Here is a 16,171-nt window from a genome sequence, read left to right on the forward strand (position 1 = left end):
TCCAGGACCCTTAATTTAAAACTCCAATAATTCTGTGTCTAAGCCTTATAAAAGAAATAATTGTAAAGCTTATAAATTAGATATTGAGGACTTTTATGGAGGCAGTGTGAGCTTTAATTTGAGAAATGTGTCAATGAAACCTCCATTATCAATAACAAATTGTTATGATAATTGCTTACTTTTCAGGACCTTTGAAGCAAAATAAATAGAAATCAATTTTCATCTTGAAAATGGTTTACTACTTTGCCATTAGTAAGTACTTTTCTTCTCACAAATGACTACACATGTGCTTTCCTGGGAAACCACCACCAGCTTCAAATCTTAATAGAATTCTGGTTTCACAGAAAGTGCAGAGATGAACAAAGAAATAATGAGTATGCTTGGCCAAGCTAAGCAGCACTATGTTAACATTTGTTGAAATATTTTTAATAGAGAAACAAAGGCTTCAGCATTCTATTATGTTAAAGTAAAGATAAGGCTATATAAATACCATGGAAATGAAGATAAAAATTTTGGTTTTAAAGGAACATAATACAACTTTGTTCTTGTTTATTTTCCAAAATGGTAATATTATTTTTTTTATAAAGGAAGTATCTGGAGTTTACATAGGTATAGCCTCCTTCAAAAATAGATTTCATATTCAATCTACTGAGATTAATTATGATCAATCTACTCATTTTCAATCATGTTCCATATGTAAACAATGATACTTCTTTTAGGCAAATAATAGAAAAAAACTCAATTGGAAAAATGTGAACTCATTTAGGCAATATACAATATAAAGAATATAAAATAGAACCAAAAAAAGATCACATAATGTCTGATTAGAAAAAGTAAAGTAAGAACTATAATATCAATTAGTACTACATGTTACAAATTCTTCTTCAAAATTCTGTTATAAACACTGACAGTGTTTGGTAGGCACAGGGAAACAATTAGGATAACGCAGAGTCACTACAGAAAGAAAAAAATCTTATTGCTAACATTGTAGTATCCCTTTGATAAGAACTGGTTGTGCATTGATTATAAAAGCTCTACCAACTCTTGCTTTTACTTGATAACTATGAGATTTTTTAACCTTGCTACTCTCTTTCCCTAATATATTTCAACCATTGTGAATGATTCTGGAAACCGTGAGAAAAGTAATTCACAGTTAATGTGATGTTACTTAAGAAATTTAAATAATAAAAATCAAATTAAACCTTTGAAAAGGCAGGCTTAGACCTCCTTAAAAAGATAGTTGGTGGCCTACCGTAATTTGAGCACTTTTTCATGAAAAACCCCATTCAGTTTCCTACAGATTTAGCACAGTTCCTTCCATGGAGATAGAGAGGAGGGAACATTGAGGAGGGTCGTGGGTGTGGGTCTCCTCACGCCTGCTCTGTGCAGCCCAGCAGCTCCGACCGCAGCGTGATCCTCCCGTACCAGGACCAAGGAAGGATCCTTATGTGCCGCGCATAGATGGGCGGGTCGATGACGTTTTTTCTGTGGGTGTCATTGTCAAAATTGCCCTGGAACACCTGGTAAAGGAGAGTGAAGAACATCAGTCATACGGCTGCTTCTTCTTGGGAATTATTTTTATTATTTTCTTATTTGGAGTGCCCCCCCCCTCCCATGTGAGATTTGATAACGAATCATGTTATGTTTTTTAAAACATATTGCAGCTTCTTCCTTTTTCTTTTTTTTAGAATCATTATTGTTGAAAGTATTACATATGTCCCCCTCTTTCCCTCATTCTAGCCCTTTCTAGGCTCCCCACCCCCAGTCCCAGGCCTTCACCACCCTGTTGTCTGTGTCCATGGGTTATGCATATATACATACAAGTTCTTTGGTTGATCTCTTCCCACCCACCCACCCCTGCCTCTTAAAGCCCAGCCCAAACACAACTTCTTTTTAATAATCATTTTTAAATTAAATTGTCAAACTTTAAAAAGAGTTAAATAAGACAAAACTGTTTTGTGTTATGCAGGAATCTATGTAGATCTATCATTTTATTTGCCTATGAATTTTTAAAAATACAACAAATGTTTATTTTTTGCTTTGGTCACAGAGCGCTGCTGGTTAGGCAGTGTGTGCTGAAAGTGCTCTTGTCTAAGAGGTGACGCAGAGATCCAGGTTGCTTGCAAATTTCAGCCACATTTGAAACATGTGGCCTCCACACTCACAAAGGACAGGGAGGGAGAGGGTTGCTAGATTGTGCAGGATATCTGAAAGAGCAAGGTATGGAAACAGCTTGCATCATTTCTGGATACATCTCATTGGCCTTAATCAATTATAGGAACCTGGCCCAAATGAAAACGGGGAAGTAGAGAGGAGAACATGGATATCTGGTGAGCATAACAGTCTCTATCACAGTGTCTTTTTGCTCACTTCTCCATAGAGAGCAAGATTAGTCCATCTTCAAGAGAGGCAACCTAATCAAAGCCGTTTTTGAACTATACTTTTTTCTTTTCTTTGCTTCTCTATTAATTCCTGGATCTACACAACACTGTTGTGATCATTGGTGCCCATATGCTCTTAGATATTGCCATTACATATCTGTTCTCCCTTTTCTTCTTTTGTTTGAGACCTTCATAATAACTTTGAGAAGTGTCTGCCTCACGATAAACGAATCAATACTATGACCCTGCCCTGGCCAGGTGGTTCAGTTGGTTGGAGCATCATCCCATACACCAAAAGGTTGGGAGTTTGATTCCCCATCAAGGCACATACTGAGGTTGGGGGTTCCATCCCTGGTCAGGGCTTGTGCAGGAGGCAATGGATCGATGTTTCTCTCTCACATCAATGTTTCTCTCTCCCTTCCTTTCTCTTTAAAAAGTCAATAAAAAAACAACAATGTCCTCTGGTGAGGATTTAAAAAAAATTATTAAAAAATGATGACATTGGGATCCTGATAAGAATGGCATAAAATGATACATTATTTTTGGAGAAATTCATGTATTTATAATACATAGTCTTAAAGATTTTACTATTTTAAACCATGGATTCTGAACATTTAAGTATTTCTAAGTGTTTCATATTTACACTTTTGGATTAGAGCTATTAGGATAGTAAAAATTACTTCAAGGTTTCCCTTGTAACTTTATGAGGCATCTTATAACGAGAAGATAATTTTATTTCTTGCTTGAGATCAAAACATACCTATATGGCTAAAGGGAGACCTGAAAATAAAACTTCCCCAAAGCAATGAAAAAAAACCTCCATTATCAATGACAATATTTAGCCCGTATCTTTGAACATCCTAAAACTAAAGGGAATGTTTTAAAAATAGCTTTTTATTTTTAGTTGGTTCAGTCCCATATGATCAAAAAGGTTCCCTGGAAAGAAAAAAAAATAAAGATATTCTTCTCTGAAGCATTAGACAGCATGACACTGATTAATAGAAGCAACAGACAACATGGGGTAATCTTTCTGCTGGTTTCATGGAAAGATTATGAGGGGAAATACAAGTGCCACTGACATCTGGTGGGGGAATGATTTTTCAACTTGACACCAAATATATCTCAAAAGCTATTGAAAAATATTTGCCGAAGAAGAGAATACTGAACTATGCCACATCTAGAATTCATCCTCCTGGCATATCTGAATTCACATTCATATAATAAAAATTTCATCTTCAGCAATGCTCGGGCTTGCACTAACCAAGGAGGAATTAGCTCTGGATTAAAATGTGTTACTAAGTAACAGTGCCTCTGTTAGCACACGTTCACATGTATAGGACATACCATACAAATGCTTATCAAAATCTTGAGAGGTTGTCATTGCAACAGCAGAAAATAGGAGAGTACACACTATGGTTTCCTGACTTTCTCTCCGACATATGATATTAGATTCAAATGCTTCACTGAGACTGTGGTGTTACAATTTAATATAAAAACTAAAATCCAATTTCATAGCCCTGCTAGAGATCTTAATGTATATCTTTGGGATTAATAGAGTTTAAATTCATTAACTTTCATCACAAGATCTATAACAGTCCAAAATATAGCCTTATGACACTTGTTGGGAAGGAAATATGGGAAGAAACAATTTTCTTTTACGTTGCTGGTCTTCAGCACACGTTTTCATAAGAAGCTATCAACCCATGAAGCAATAGTCCACTTATTACCTATACCCCTCTCTTTATCATGGAGAATACATATAGAGAAATGGCATCAGCTCTGAAATTGCACACAGCTAGGGCGTTTCTGATTTATTGTGTGAAAGTCATAAATATGTGCATGCTCATTAAAAAAATTAAATGAAGTTTCATAAAACAGGATGATTTACAACAAAAATGTCCACAGAAAAACAGCCAAGATCCACATTGGAATCACCCAAACTGTGATCTAAAAGTTCTGAAAACACAATCTTATTTTCAGAGTTCTCTCAGTAATGACACAGCACCGAACACGAAGCACACATTTGCAAATTCCAGCATGACATCTTGTACTTGCTGTGCAAACATGTGGCACATATGCTGTTTTCTTATCTCTAGCACTGGGAAGAGCCTGCTTAAGAATGCTATTTCCATGTTTCACCTGGCCAAAAATGCAAACTCAGTGTTTTTAGTTAGCTTCATAAACTCTAAGAATTCTAGAAGAGTGCTTTCACATACACACTTTAGAGATTTAAGCACCTTGATTGAAATCAAGCCTGAAATGGCTGATGGAGAAACTTAAATCTCCATATAGCAGGGAAAACATGAGTTGTGAGAAAGTGGCTTTTATTGAGAAGTTTTTTAAAGGAATTTGCACAAGTTTCAGTTTCAGGAGATTTAATTAGCTGATGACAAGTGTGCTGATATACTCAAACATGCTCATGCTCAGGGGTCTCTTAGGCTTCAACCAACATATGGGGCCTCAAGAAAAAAAGCACTCAAGGTATTTTGAAGAGGTTTGCACAATTACAACTTAGGAGTATGTAGGAGAAAATGCAGCTGCCTCAATGTGACTGAGATCTTGGAATTTGTTTTCTAATATCAACTCTACTAGTTAAAATTCAAATCAGATTCAAGGGAGGACTCAAATCTCAATGCACAGAGACTACTGGATAAAATTTAATAATTCCAGCAACACTTAATATTTTTATAAGATGAGATTTGTCATTCTTTGTTAGAAACAATGGAGTATTAAGGCCAGAGTAGATGTCATCAGTAGGAGGAGCCAAGGAACTTGGAGGGAGGCAAACTTTTTGACTCCAGGGCCACAATGGGTTCTTAAACTGGACTCAGAAGAAGGAGCTGCGGCCGTGTTTCCCGACGTTGCCATGTTAACACTGCTGCTGGTGAAGGAGCGGAGGGGAGAGCAAGAGAACCGTCCGCTCTTTCGGCTCCGCGGGCCGGATAGAACAGCCGAACGGGCCGGATCCGGCCCGCGGGCCGTAGTTTGCCCACGGCTGACTCAGCCTCTCTTAGCAGTCATGCATTATGACTCTGCCTTCCACAAATATCCAGAAATCCTTTGGGGAATTTCTTGCATATACTACTTAATTAGCAACTCATCTGGTTTATGAAAATGTAATTCTTTTTATTTGTCCTAAACTTAAGTCACTAAAAGTTTTAAAGAGATTCCCATTGTTCTAAGCTTTTGGAATTTACTTCCTATGGTCCAAATAGTGAGTAGTTTGAAGCTTTTTTTTTTTACAGCCTCCCTGAGCTCTGCAAGTCAGTTTTTCAGCAAGGTGTCAAGTGGCCACCAGTTCCTCCCTCTGACCTATAGGTCACCCTCTCTACATTTCACTACCTCTTTTCTGGTATGTGGAGACTAAAACCATATGTGGGATTCCAGATGCTAAGGAAATAAATGCGTTAAAAAAGCTTTCTCAAGTTTTCTGCATTTGCCTTGTTAATAGCTTCAAACGTACCGTACCATTGGCTTTATTGGCTACACATTTATTCCGATCCGATGTCCTTAAGAGAGAGAAAGGACCAAGATAAAAAATCCGTTTCTCTAGGGCAGCACGGTGTGTGTGGGCGGGAAGGAGAGAGCAGGGGAGTGTAAAAGCCGGGCATTCTTTGTTTAGCGTACGCAATTTCAATTACCTGTCCTCTTCATCTGGGATGCTTATAAAGAAGTGAGAACAGTCTGATTGCTGAGAAACTCTGTTTTTATTTAATTCTACCCGTAAATGGGAGGGACTGAGACTTGGAAGAGGAGGCACGGCACCGAACTCCCTCTCTACCTCGGACCCGGAACTGTCCGCCGGCATCAGTGTACCGGGCGGGTGTGTACTTAGACACTTCCAATGTCTGCCTGCCTATTGGCCTGGACTATGTCTCTTCCTAAGTTCCATCTGCTGATCTGAGTGCTGTATTCTTATGCGTATAGAAATCCAGGTATCCAAAAGCAGCAAGGACAAAAAGACATACCCAGCATCACTTTTTACATATTTAATAATAACTAACACAAAGCTTTCAAATTCAAATTCAAGGGTAAACGTCCATGGTTCTTCAAACACTTCCTCAAGTAAGATGCATTTCAAACTTATCTTGATTTCATTCCATTGGTTTCCCTCTGGTTTAACTGTAACTTGATTGGGGTATTTGTTTGGACACAGTATGCAATGGCTCAAAAGAGTACACGTTTGTTGTAGATACAATCTTTCTGTCAATGCAGTCTAAGATTTAAAACTATTATGCTACATTTTGGGTTATGACTAATTGATTTATGGTTAAATAAACTCTGAACTTTTTCATAAAATTTCTCTAAATTTTCTCCAATTTTTTACTCTAAAATAGATTTATAGTAGATGTAGAAATTTATATTTGTCTCAATTTCATTTCAGTTTATTGAATTTATGACATTTAAAATAGTAATTACTAGTTAAAATTATGATGTATTTAAAAAGTAGTGGAAATTTAGTGGACATTAGGATTTAAGTATCTTTTTATAAAGTAACCATTTATGTATTATGTAAGTATAAAATCTGATTTTTATGGTGACACAATGGAGTTATACTTATTAGTTTATAGATCAGCATCATAAAACGCATTTTTATGTACTTAGTATCAACATTCCTTGAATTTTTTGGATTGTTAAATATTTCTACTATAGCTTGAATCAATGTTTTAAGTGGCTTAATGCCTTATGGACATTTTCACAGAATAAATATGCACAAATGGTGTTAAACATAATATTTATCTATTTGGATAGGTTTATAAGACTTCTTTTTTTTTCTGAGTTTATGATTAGATTATCAATATATTTTAGGCTAAGCTGCAATTTAATTTATACCTACTTTGCCCTTTCAAGGAGCATTTAAAAAATAAAGATTTTTATTAAAAAATAAAATAAAAATTATTTTTAAATGTTATAAATTATTTTTTTAAAAAAGTTTCTGTTAGTTGTATAAAATGGGGAAAAAAGGGAATATGTAATACTTTCAATAATAAAGATTTTAAAAAATTCTTATTGGCAGTTTCACGTGTGAAACTTCTGTTAGTGATTGGATATAAAAAGTTTGAAAACAAAGTCTGATTCTTTTAGCTGACATAGACTCTAGCTATTTTCAGTGAATTCAATTTTCTAGGAAAATTTACCAGCATCCTGAAGCCATTTCATGATTGAATGGCTACTATATCATTCTTGATGGTTTTCTCTACAATCAATTCCACTAAACCAATGAAACTGTAACTAAATTAGTCTAAATATAAGTACATTCTTTCAGATGTAATAAGGAAACAAGAAACCAGTTTTCAGGTAAATTCCAATATTCTAGGAAATGTTCCTTGGAAAATAGTGCCTATCTAGAAGAGAATCCCATTCTAAGACGTACCCCCAACAAACAAACAAACAAACAAAAAATCCTGAAAGACTATTGTTGGAGATAGTAGATTGTATTAACAAGAGTCTATATTGATCACCTGCCTGCAGAAGAATGAGTTGGGGATGAGTCATCACTATCGGACACCCCAACAATGCTGGAGCAAAAATCCTCAGCAGCACAGAGGGACAGGGAGCTGCCACAGTGTCTTCCAACCCAAATCATCTTCAGTAGCACTGCTGCCCTGCAAAAGTGCTGATGAGGTGCCCTAACCGGTTTGGCTCAGTGGATAGAGCACCGGCCTGCGGACTGAAGGGTCCCAGGTTCGATTCCGGTCAAGGGCATGTACCTCTGTTGCAGGCACATCCCCAGTGGGAGGTGTGCAGGAGGCAGCTGATCGATGTTTCTAACTCTCTATCCCTCTCCCTTACTCTCCGTTAAAAAAATCAATAAAATACATTTTTAATAAAGTGCTGATGAAGTAAGGCCACACCCTCCTGAAACAGTGTGTTAGCAGGTGAAAATTTCTGCATAGTTCAGGATGTGTCCAATCTAGTTTAGTCATAACACCTGTAGCTACATGCCATTCCAGTGAGCAGTGTATAGTTCATACAACTTTGTGTAATGAAAGCCTAACCTTACCCAAAGGGATGTTTGACCTTTTTCTTCAGCTTCTGGGGAAAAATTAACTCCCTTGGAAAGTCCCGAATGATAAGAGGGTCTCTGTTTATGTGGGGGCTTTAGGCCACACCAAATAGTCCACGCCAACAATGTGAGCTATGGTGGGGCCTTTGGGGCTGGAGACTAAAGTCAGCCATGGAAGCATTGAACCATGTCTATGTGACTGAGCTTCAATAAGCATTCTGCCCATGAGGGCTGAGGCGAGTTTCCCTGGTTTGCAGCACCGCCCGGGGCTCCGCTGAGAGAGGGCAGAAAGCTCACGCCGGGACCTCTTCTGGACTCCGCTCCATATGCTTGGCTAATGTTTATCTGAAACCTGTCGCTGTCATGAAGTGTAACTGTGAGTGTAGTGTTAAACAAGCTCTGTGAGTCCTTCTAGTGGATTATCCAACCTGGGGTGGTCTTAGGGACCTGTGAACCTGCAATTGGTGTCAGAAATAAGTGGAATTGTGAACTTCCAAACTTTGCAATGAGCAATTAATGTTGCAAGGTTAGCGGACTTTTTATATTTGTAACACTGATTAGTCTGAAAAGGGACCTCAGTTGTCTGAAAGGATTGTTTCTAAAACTTTCTCATATCATGTGCCAGACTTGTGACAAGATTAGTTATTATCTCAGCCTTTTCGGATTCTTTGATTAAATCCTGACTTGACAACCTATTGTAATGTATTGATTGTAGTCCTGGAGTACACTATCTACATTTTCTACTCTTAGGTTCTATTCCATTTTTACTTGCTCTTGTTTTTATTTTCTGGATAGTATTTATTCTCATGGACAAAAACTTAATAAATATATCAAACAACTAGTATTACTTGTTCTGTTTCATATTTTAGTAACAAAACAATTCCACATCTTTATTCTTCCATATTTCTTTAATGTCATTTTTTTGCAAAGGCTTACACATTCTTTGGGGAATATTACTTTGGCCATCTACTGAGGATTAATTTAAAATCAGAGAAACTGCAGTCAGGTTTTCTGAAAGCTGTAGAGCATGGTGACATATATAAATAATTCTACATCATATTTCATATTGGATGCCAATTTCTCTGTGTTCCTTTCAGAATGTTGTTTTGTTTCTAAGCCCTTTTAAAAGTCTGGACCCTGGTTGTTTCAGAGATTTCTTTGATTTCCAAGCTACCTCAATGAAATTAAATAAAGCTTTCAAATTGCCCATCCAAGGATTTAACTTCAAAGGTCCAATTATAGAACATTTTTGTTTGATGGGGGAGTGAAAAGAAAAAACATGGAGACTAGTTCCATGCCTTTCTTCCACCTGCGCATGAATCATTTTCAACCATTGAAATTAATATATGGATTCTCTGAGAACATTATTCCACTCTCATTGTTGCTCTCAGGAGATTTCTGGTGATTCTGAAATGGGCTCTCTTTTGTAATTATGCAAAAATCTAGGTCTTTGGCTTAAGGGAATGCTACATCTCACTGAACTGATCTGGATTTGCTTCATGCTTAGACTGTATATAAATCTCTGATTATATTCCAAAAATTTTTACTTAGCCAGAAATTTTATATTCACTTAGAATTCTTGCAGTACTATTTTGCAATCTATTGTTCTTTCTGTTAGACTTTTTTTTTTCTTTAAAATGCACCAATGGGATAGTTTAAATATTATTGGCCCAAAATGCAAATATGTTGTATTTTTTTCTACACTGGCTATAAAGGGTCATTTATTACTTTTTAAATTATCACATGTTCTCTGACATTTTCCTGTAATTGATGTGAAAGTTGGTTGGCTGATATACAATTCTGGATTGGTAAAGAGCTGAAATCTCTTTCTAAAATTCATTCTTTCCTGGCACTATGGGGGTTGAAGGTTGGGAAAGAGGAGGAAATGGCACATCTTTGGGAGTATTTTTGAGAACTTATAACTTCTGGCCTCACATAGAAGGGGTCAACTGACCCAAAGAGATATGAGATTAAGGGCTCTATCTGTCCATAGTCATACCAACTTCTCTATTACTGGAAAGCTGGCATAGGTTACACTTGTAATTGCCTAGTCCAGTGTGAGAGCGACAAGTTGAACCAAGGATTTGCTAAGAGACAACCCGGTCAGGGGAAAGAGGAAAGGGTCTGGGGACAGAGCAGCCACTTCCATTCCATCTGTGGTTTTCTTTCATAACTTGGACTCCAGGGAGCTGGAGACCTGGCAGCTTCCTAGAAAGAGCTGGAAGAGCCTCACTGAAAAATTCACATGACCTTTGTTACTAGGTGTGACCCTGGAAAATCACCCAGAGAAAAATCAGAAGACACTAACTCTGTCGACTGTTATCGTCCTTCTCCTAAAGTAGCGGGCATTTAGAATGCTCAGTCTAAAAGTCAGTAGGTGGGACACACCACCACATTTAACTCCTTTTGTGATGAAAGTTTCCTTAAGTAACAGGAATATCCTAGGAAATATATCACATAGGATGACTGCCTGTAAAGATTTATGGGACATAAAATATGTCATTCTACACTGTGGCTATATATTTACACTATCTGTCCTCTAGCACTCAGATTTTAACTGCCATAAGAAATATTCCTGCAGAAAAATTAGAACTGGAAAATCATCTCCTTTTCAAAGATATCTCCACAAGATATTACCAAGTGCTGTCAGAAACTAAGAGCATCTAACCTTTTCTTTTCAGTCTAACATCAGAATTGCAGAAATGCCTTTCCTTTTTTTCTAAAAAGTACAGGTAGCCTGCCTCTCTATTGAAGCCCAGTGCTCATCTCTTAAAATTTCCTAAATCACACCCAGCATTTGCATTTTATCAGAACAATCTATAGTCTGAGTGTATCCCTTCATAGTAGATATGTAGATGATGGGGCAGTAGAGAAATTGGTGGCTGATAATTCTCATCCCACATTAAGAACCTTTTGTCACTCCACGTCTCTGAAGAGTTTTATATTGTCTTGGTCAGAAATGACTTAGTACAGAGACACATGTATGAGCACAGCAGTGATTTAAGCATTCAGCATGGGTCTCATCCAAACTGGCGCTGAGGAGAAAAGAGTATCAAAGGAGTGGCAAAAGATAATCCTGGAGATGAGTGATGAAGCAGCAAAGGGGGAGTTCAGAGCTGAAACAGAGAGAGAGAGAGAGAGAGAGAGAGAGAGAGAGAGAGAGAGAGAGAGAATGTGTGTGTGTGTGTGTGTGTGTGTGTGTGTGTGTGTATGCCTAGGCAAGAAGGAAGGCTTTCTCCTTTATCTTCTGTTCTTCTGTGCATTCTCAGGAGACTGGCTAACCCAGCTGGAAGATCTAGGGGATCTTTAATGGAAACGGGGTTGTGAGATATAAGTTATGAGATATACACATACTAAAAATTATTCATTGTTTATCTGAAATTCATATTTAAAGGGCATCCTTTATTTTATTTCCTAAATCTGACAATCTTATGGGAAAAACATAGGGAATCCTTGCCTGAGCTGAGCAGGTGCAAACTCTGCTTTGGTCTGAGCTGAATTCTGGATGATTTTGTCTCAAAGATCTGAGGGTATATTGATTATTAAAATATACTTGCTATCAGGAGGTAAACATCAACTTTGCTATTACTTATAGCTATTGGTGAACTACCAAAAGTAAGAAACAAAAGTGCTATTTTGCTATGTAAAAGTAATATTATTTTCACTCTTATGAAAAACGTCCTCTTTTAACTATTATTAACTATTTAATATTTCATTTATCTGTACAAAATTAAGTTTGTTTCTAGCTTTAATGGAGAGCTGGAAGTTAATTCCTGTGTTCAGTCTTCTTAGGTTTGGTCACCTGTTCACAGCTGCAGAAAAACTGGGGGGAGTGTCCCTTCATACAGCTATAATCACTGGATTTATCTTTTATTTTTCAAAGTTATCTTTTAATCAGTTTTGTGTTTCTAGCTACGCCAGAAACTTTGTAACAATGAGAAATGTGTTCCCTTTTTTATAAGATCCCCAAGGGGCTTAATACAAATGTGTGTCTCAAGAGCACTCCATGCATCCTAATGCAATTTTACTTTGAGATCCAATAAAAGGAAATACATCAGCATCACTAGCCAGTGGGTCACTTTAGAAGGTGTGGCAGAGTCAGAAATCTTGTTATAGTTTCGCATAAACATGGAACTATAACAAGTATCTTTTAGTGTTTTTTAGATTTAAACTAAAGAAAAGTAGAAAAGACTGGAATATTAATTCATTTTGAAAGTGGTAAAGACTTTTAATTGCTCAGTATGCTGCAGCTGATGGTGTGATGGTGGATAGTAAAAATGGCATGCGCACCATGTAGAATTAGTGTTCTTGAAAGGTTCTTTTTACCTTCAAAAGAATATTATATTAAAAAGTCAAAATATTAGTTGCTTGGAATTTTATTTAGAAATGAATTGGATTCATTTTTTCCCCTGTATTCTAGCCAATGGTCAATGCATAGTTTCAACCACCAAAATAATGACATGGATTCTGTCTTACTCAGACTGATCGAGTACTTGATTTCATGGCATGACAGATAACTACTAGATTCCCATTAAATAGGACATTCCCATTTTTCTAACAAAAATGTTAACAATTTTTCTTAGATAAGTTCCTTATTGGGTTCATTACGGCCATTTAGTAAATGATAAAATACTTGAATTTTAAATCATTTATTAAAGTTTTATTTTCTTGACCATTCCAAGTCAATCAACAATAAATATATATATTTTTTATGTGTTAACAGTTTGGTCATTGCATAGTGTCCTACTTGTTCTAACACTTGATGGGTCCCTCATAGTAGTAGTACAAGGATGACCTAAATAAGATAATAAGTAATTATTTTCTACTGAGGAATATTGTACTAGAGGCCCAGTGCATGAAATTCTTGCATGGGGGGAGGCCCTCAGTCCGGCCTGCACCCTCTCGCAATCTGGGACCGCTGGCTCCTAACCACTTGCCTGCCTGCCTGATCACCTTTAACCACTCTGCCTGCTGGCCTGATGCCCCTAACTGCTACCCTGCAGGCCTGATCACCCCTAACTGCCCTCCCCTGCTGGCCTGATAGCCCCTAACCACCTCTGCCTTGGCCCCTGCCACCATGGCTTTGTCTGGAAGGACGTCCAGAAGATGTCTGGCCTAATTAGCATATTACCCTTTTATTAGTATAGATGATTGTGTCTAATAATATGTAAATCAATCATATATGTGAGATATTCAGAATTTTCAGTGCAGATGTTTTTATTAATTTCTAATGAGTGATGGCTGATTAGGAAAACAAAAATAAGAAAATTTTAAGGTTTTCAGCATTTAAGCATTGGGAAACAAGGCCTCAAAGCATCTATACTAATAAAAGGGTAATATGCTAATTAAACTGGGTTAATCGGACATCTTCCTGACATCTGACTTCCTTTCAGACAGTTAGGGGGTGACTGGGCCAGGAGGGAGGCAGTTAGGGGGCAGCCAGGCTGGCAGGGGGGCAGTTAGGGGGCAATTAGGCTGGCAAGCAGAGGCAGTTAGGGGTGATCAGGCAGGCAGGTAGAGTGGTTAGGGGTGAGCAGGCAGGCAGGCAAGCAGTTAGGAGCCAGTGGTCCGGGATTGTGAGAGGGATGTCCGACTGCCCGTTTAGGCCCCATCCCACAGGGCAGCTGGACATCCCCTGAGGGGTCCCGTATTGGAGATGGTGCAGGCCAGGCCGAGGGACCCCCTCCCCCCATTCATGAATTTTATGCACCAGGCCTCTAGTATAATAATAAAAATGTTATTTTTTTATTTATAAACATTTTACTTTAATAACACTATTATATACACATTTCTTGTGTTTTTCACACATCTTTTTTTCATTCATGCAGAATATCTGTTAACTTAAAAAAACTACATGTTTTCACATTTTAGGTAGTTTATCATATTTTTTGAAAATAAAGGTGTTCTGGGTTTTTAGGACATAAAATAACACAAAGAAGAAGCACATATTCATTACTCATTGTATTTCCTACATTGTTTTCCTCTTTCTCCATAAACTTATTGAGAATGATGTTTCATAGCATCTGTGCTGGGATGTTATCTGTCACTAAATATGAGTCATAAGAGCAATCAACCCCCAAATTATTGAGTTTTATGGATTTTGTGCTTGATATTTACTTGTGTTTTTTTCTACTACCTGATGGTGTGTCCTTAAACAAGCACTTTAATTTTGTTTTAAATAAAGAAGATTAAAAGAATACAAATACCACCTAAGAAATGTAAAGGCTTCCCTAGCCAAAATTAACCATATATTTCACATTGCTAACCTTTAATATTATAGACTATAAAATAACAAACAAAAAAATCTTCTTTGCAACTTTAAATCAATCCTTGAAGAAAGACAACTAGTTTTCTATTGTCTCCAAATAAAACAAGAGACTTCTTAAAATTAATGAGCTCCTTAACAGACAATGGCCTCTGATTGTTCCTATAGCTAGTCTGTCACTTTAGGTTACCTTTGATTTCTACCATGTAGCTAGTTACTTGATTCTTGAATTGTAATTATTTAAGTTACTAACCCTCTCCAACCCATAAACACACTTCCTATTCCTCTCTTCCTCTCCTGCTCCTAAATCCTTCTTTATGCTAGGTTCAGGAACAGACATCTTTAGGTAGGCAGGACACCTGTATTCATGTAAACATGAAAATGGAAAGACAGGCCTGTCTATGTGCCTCTGAAGGTGCACCCAGTTTTTTGCCTTGTTTCTGACCCCAAGCCCCCACTTCACAACTGATTCTGAGAAGAGTCTCCATCATGCTGTTCTCTGTGCACCTTCACAACTGTCACTCTGGTCACTGGTGACAATAGGCTACTTTGCAAATTTAAATTTGTTCAATGTGCTTATCCTTTCCCAGTCCAGCAGGCAGATCTAGAACTGCAAACAACTTTCACTTTGCTATATCAATTCTATACTGGAATATTTCATGAGATTGTGGCCTTCTTGCTCAGAGACCTTGGCAAAATTCACAGAGATCCCATTCTATTTTTGGCAAGAGCATGCATTACAAATGCTAAATGAGGACTTATAGGACTTCCTTGAGTTTTGTAATTGGTATACTATATATATATATTATGACAATAACTGAACCTCTTTATTTACATTGTTTCAATAAATATTTTGTCTCTGCATCAGTTAGCAGACCTCCACTCAGTCTTAAAGAACACCATTTTTTAAATCTTTAATTCAATGTAGTTTTTATAGCACTAAAAGTGGAATCATGACATTAACTATTATTATCTCCCTCTCTCTACTCCTGAGCAGATTTACAGTTGTGAGTATATGAAAAACAGAGTTTATTCTTATGTTATTATTTATTAGTTATTGTATTATTTCCCCTACAAGCAATTATAAACCTACTTTTGCCCCACCCTACAATTTAAAATTAAAAAGGGTGAGCTCATCATTAAACTTTACACTATGTCAAAATAGCAACCTTCTCAAGTAATATCTGGAGTTTGAAAATACCACAACATTTATGTAACTATAGGCAATTTTGCATTCTTCACACCAGCCATATCTTAGTCAGGTCCCATAATATTGAATTACAACAAGGAAAAAAGCAGATAAAATTCTAAATAACCGTGATACCAGATGGTGGTTATTTAAATAAGACTGTCCTTATTTTTAGAAAACAAACTATATCCTCATCTTTTTAACTTAGTTCTAATTAATTCACTCACCAAAAACCTCAGTAAGCACTCTACTGTGGCTACATATAAATCTCCATCGTGTAAGGGCACAGCTCACTTGCTATTTTTGAAGTTGAGTGTTTTGTGTAGTCA

General features: G+C 37.0%; 1 protein-coding gene across 2 annotated transcripts in view; it reads right to left on the reverse strand.

Moving 5' to 3' along the window:
• Nucleotides 1-427: 427 nt before the first annotated feature.
• The window catches only part of EDIL3 (EGF like repeats and discoidin domains 3), a 410,871-nt gene continuing 395,127 nt past the window's right edge, over nucleotides 428-16,171 (reverse strand). For both annotated transcript variants that reach the window (XM_081090558.1, XM_081090559.1), the window contains one exon: nucleotides 428-1,520. In XM_081090558.1, the coding sequence (XP_080946684.1) occupies nucleotides 1,371-1,520 (150 nt within the window). In that variant the 3' untranslated portion in view covers nucleotides 428-1,370. The remainder of the gene's footprint in view (nucleotides 1,521-16,171) is intronic.

The sequence above is a fragment of the Myotis nattereri genome, assembly GCF_964212035.1.
Source record: "Myotis nattereri genome assembly, chromosome: 4".
NCBI classification, from domain to species: domain Eukaryota; kingdom Metazoa; phylum Chordata; class Mammalia; order Chiroptera; family Vespertilionidae; genus Myotis; species Myotis nattereri.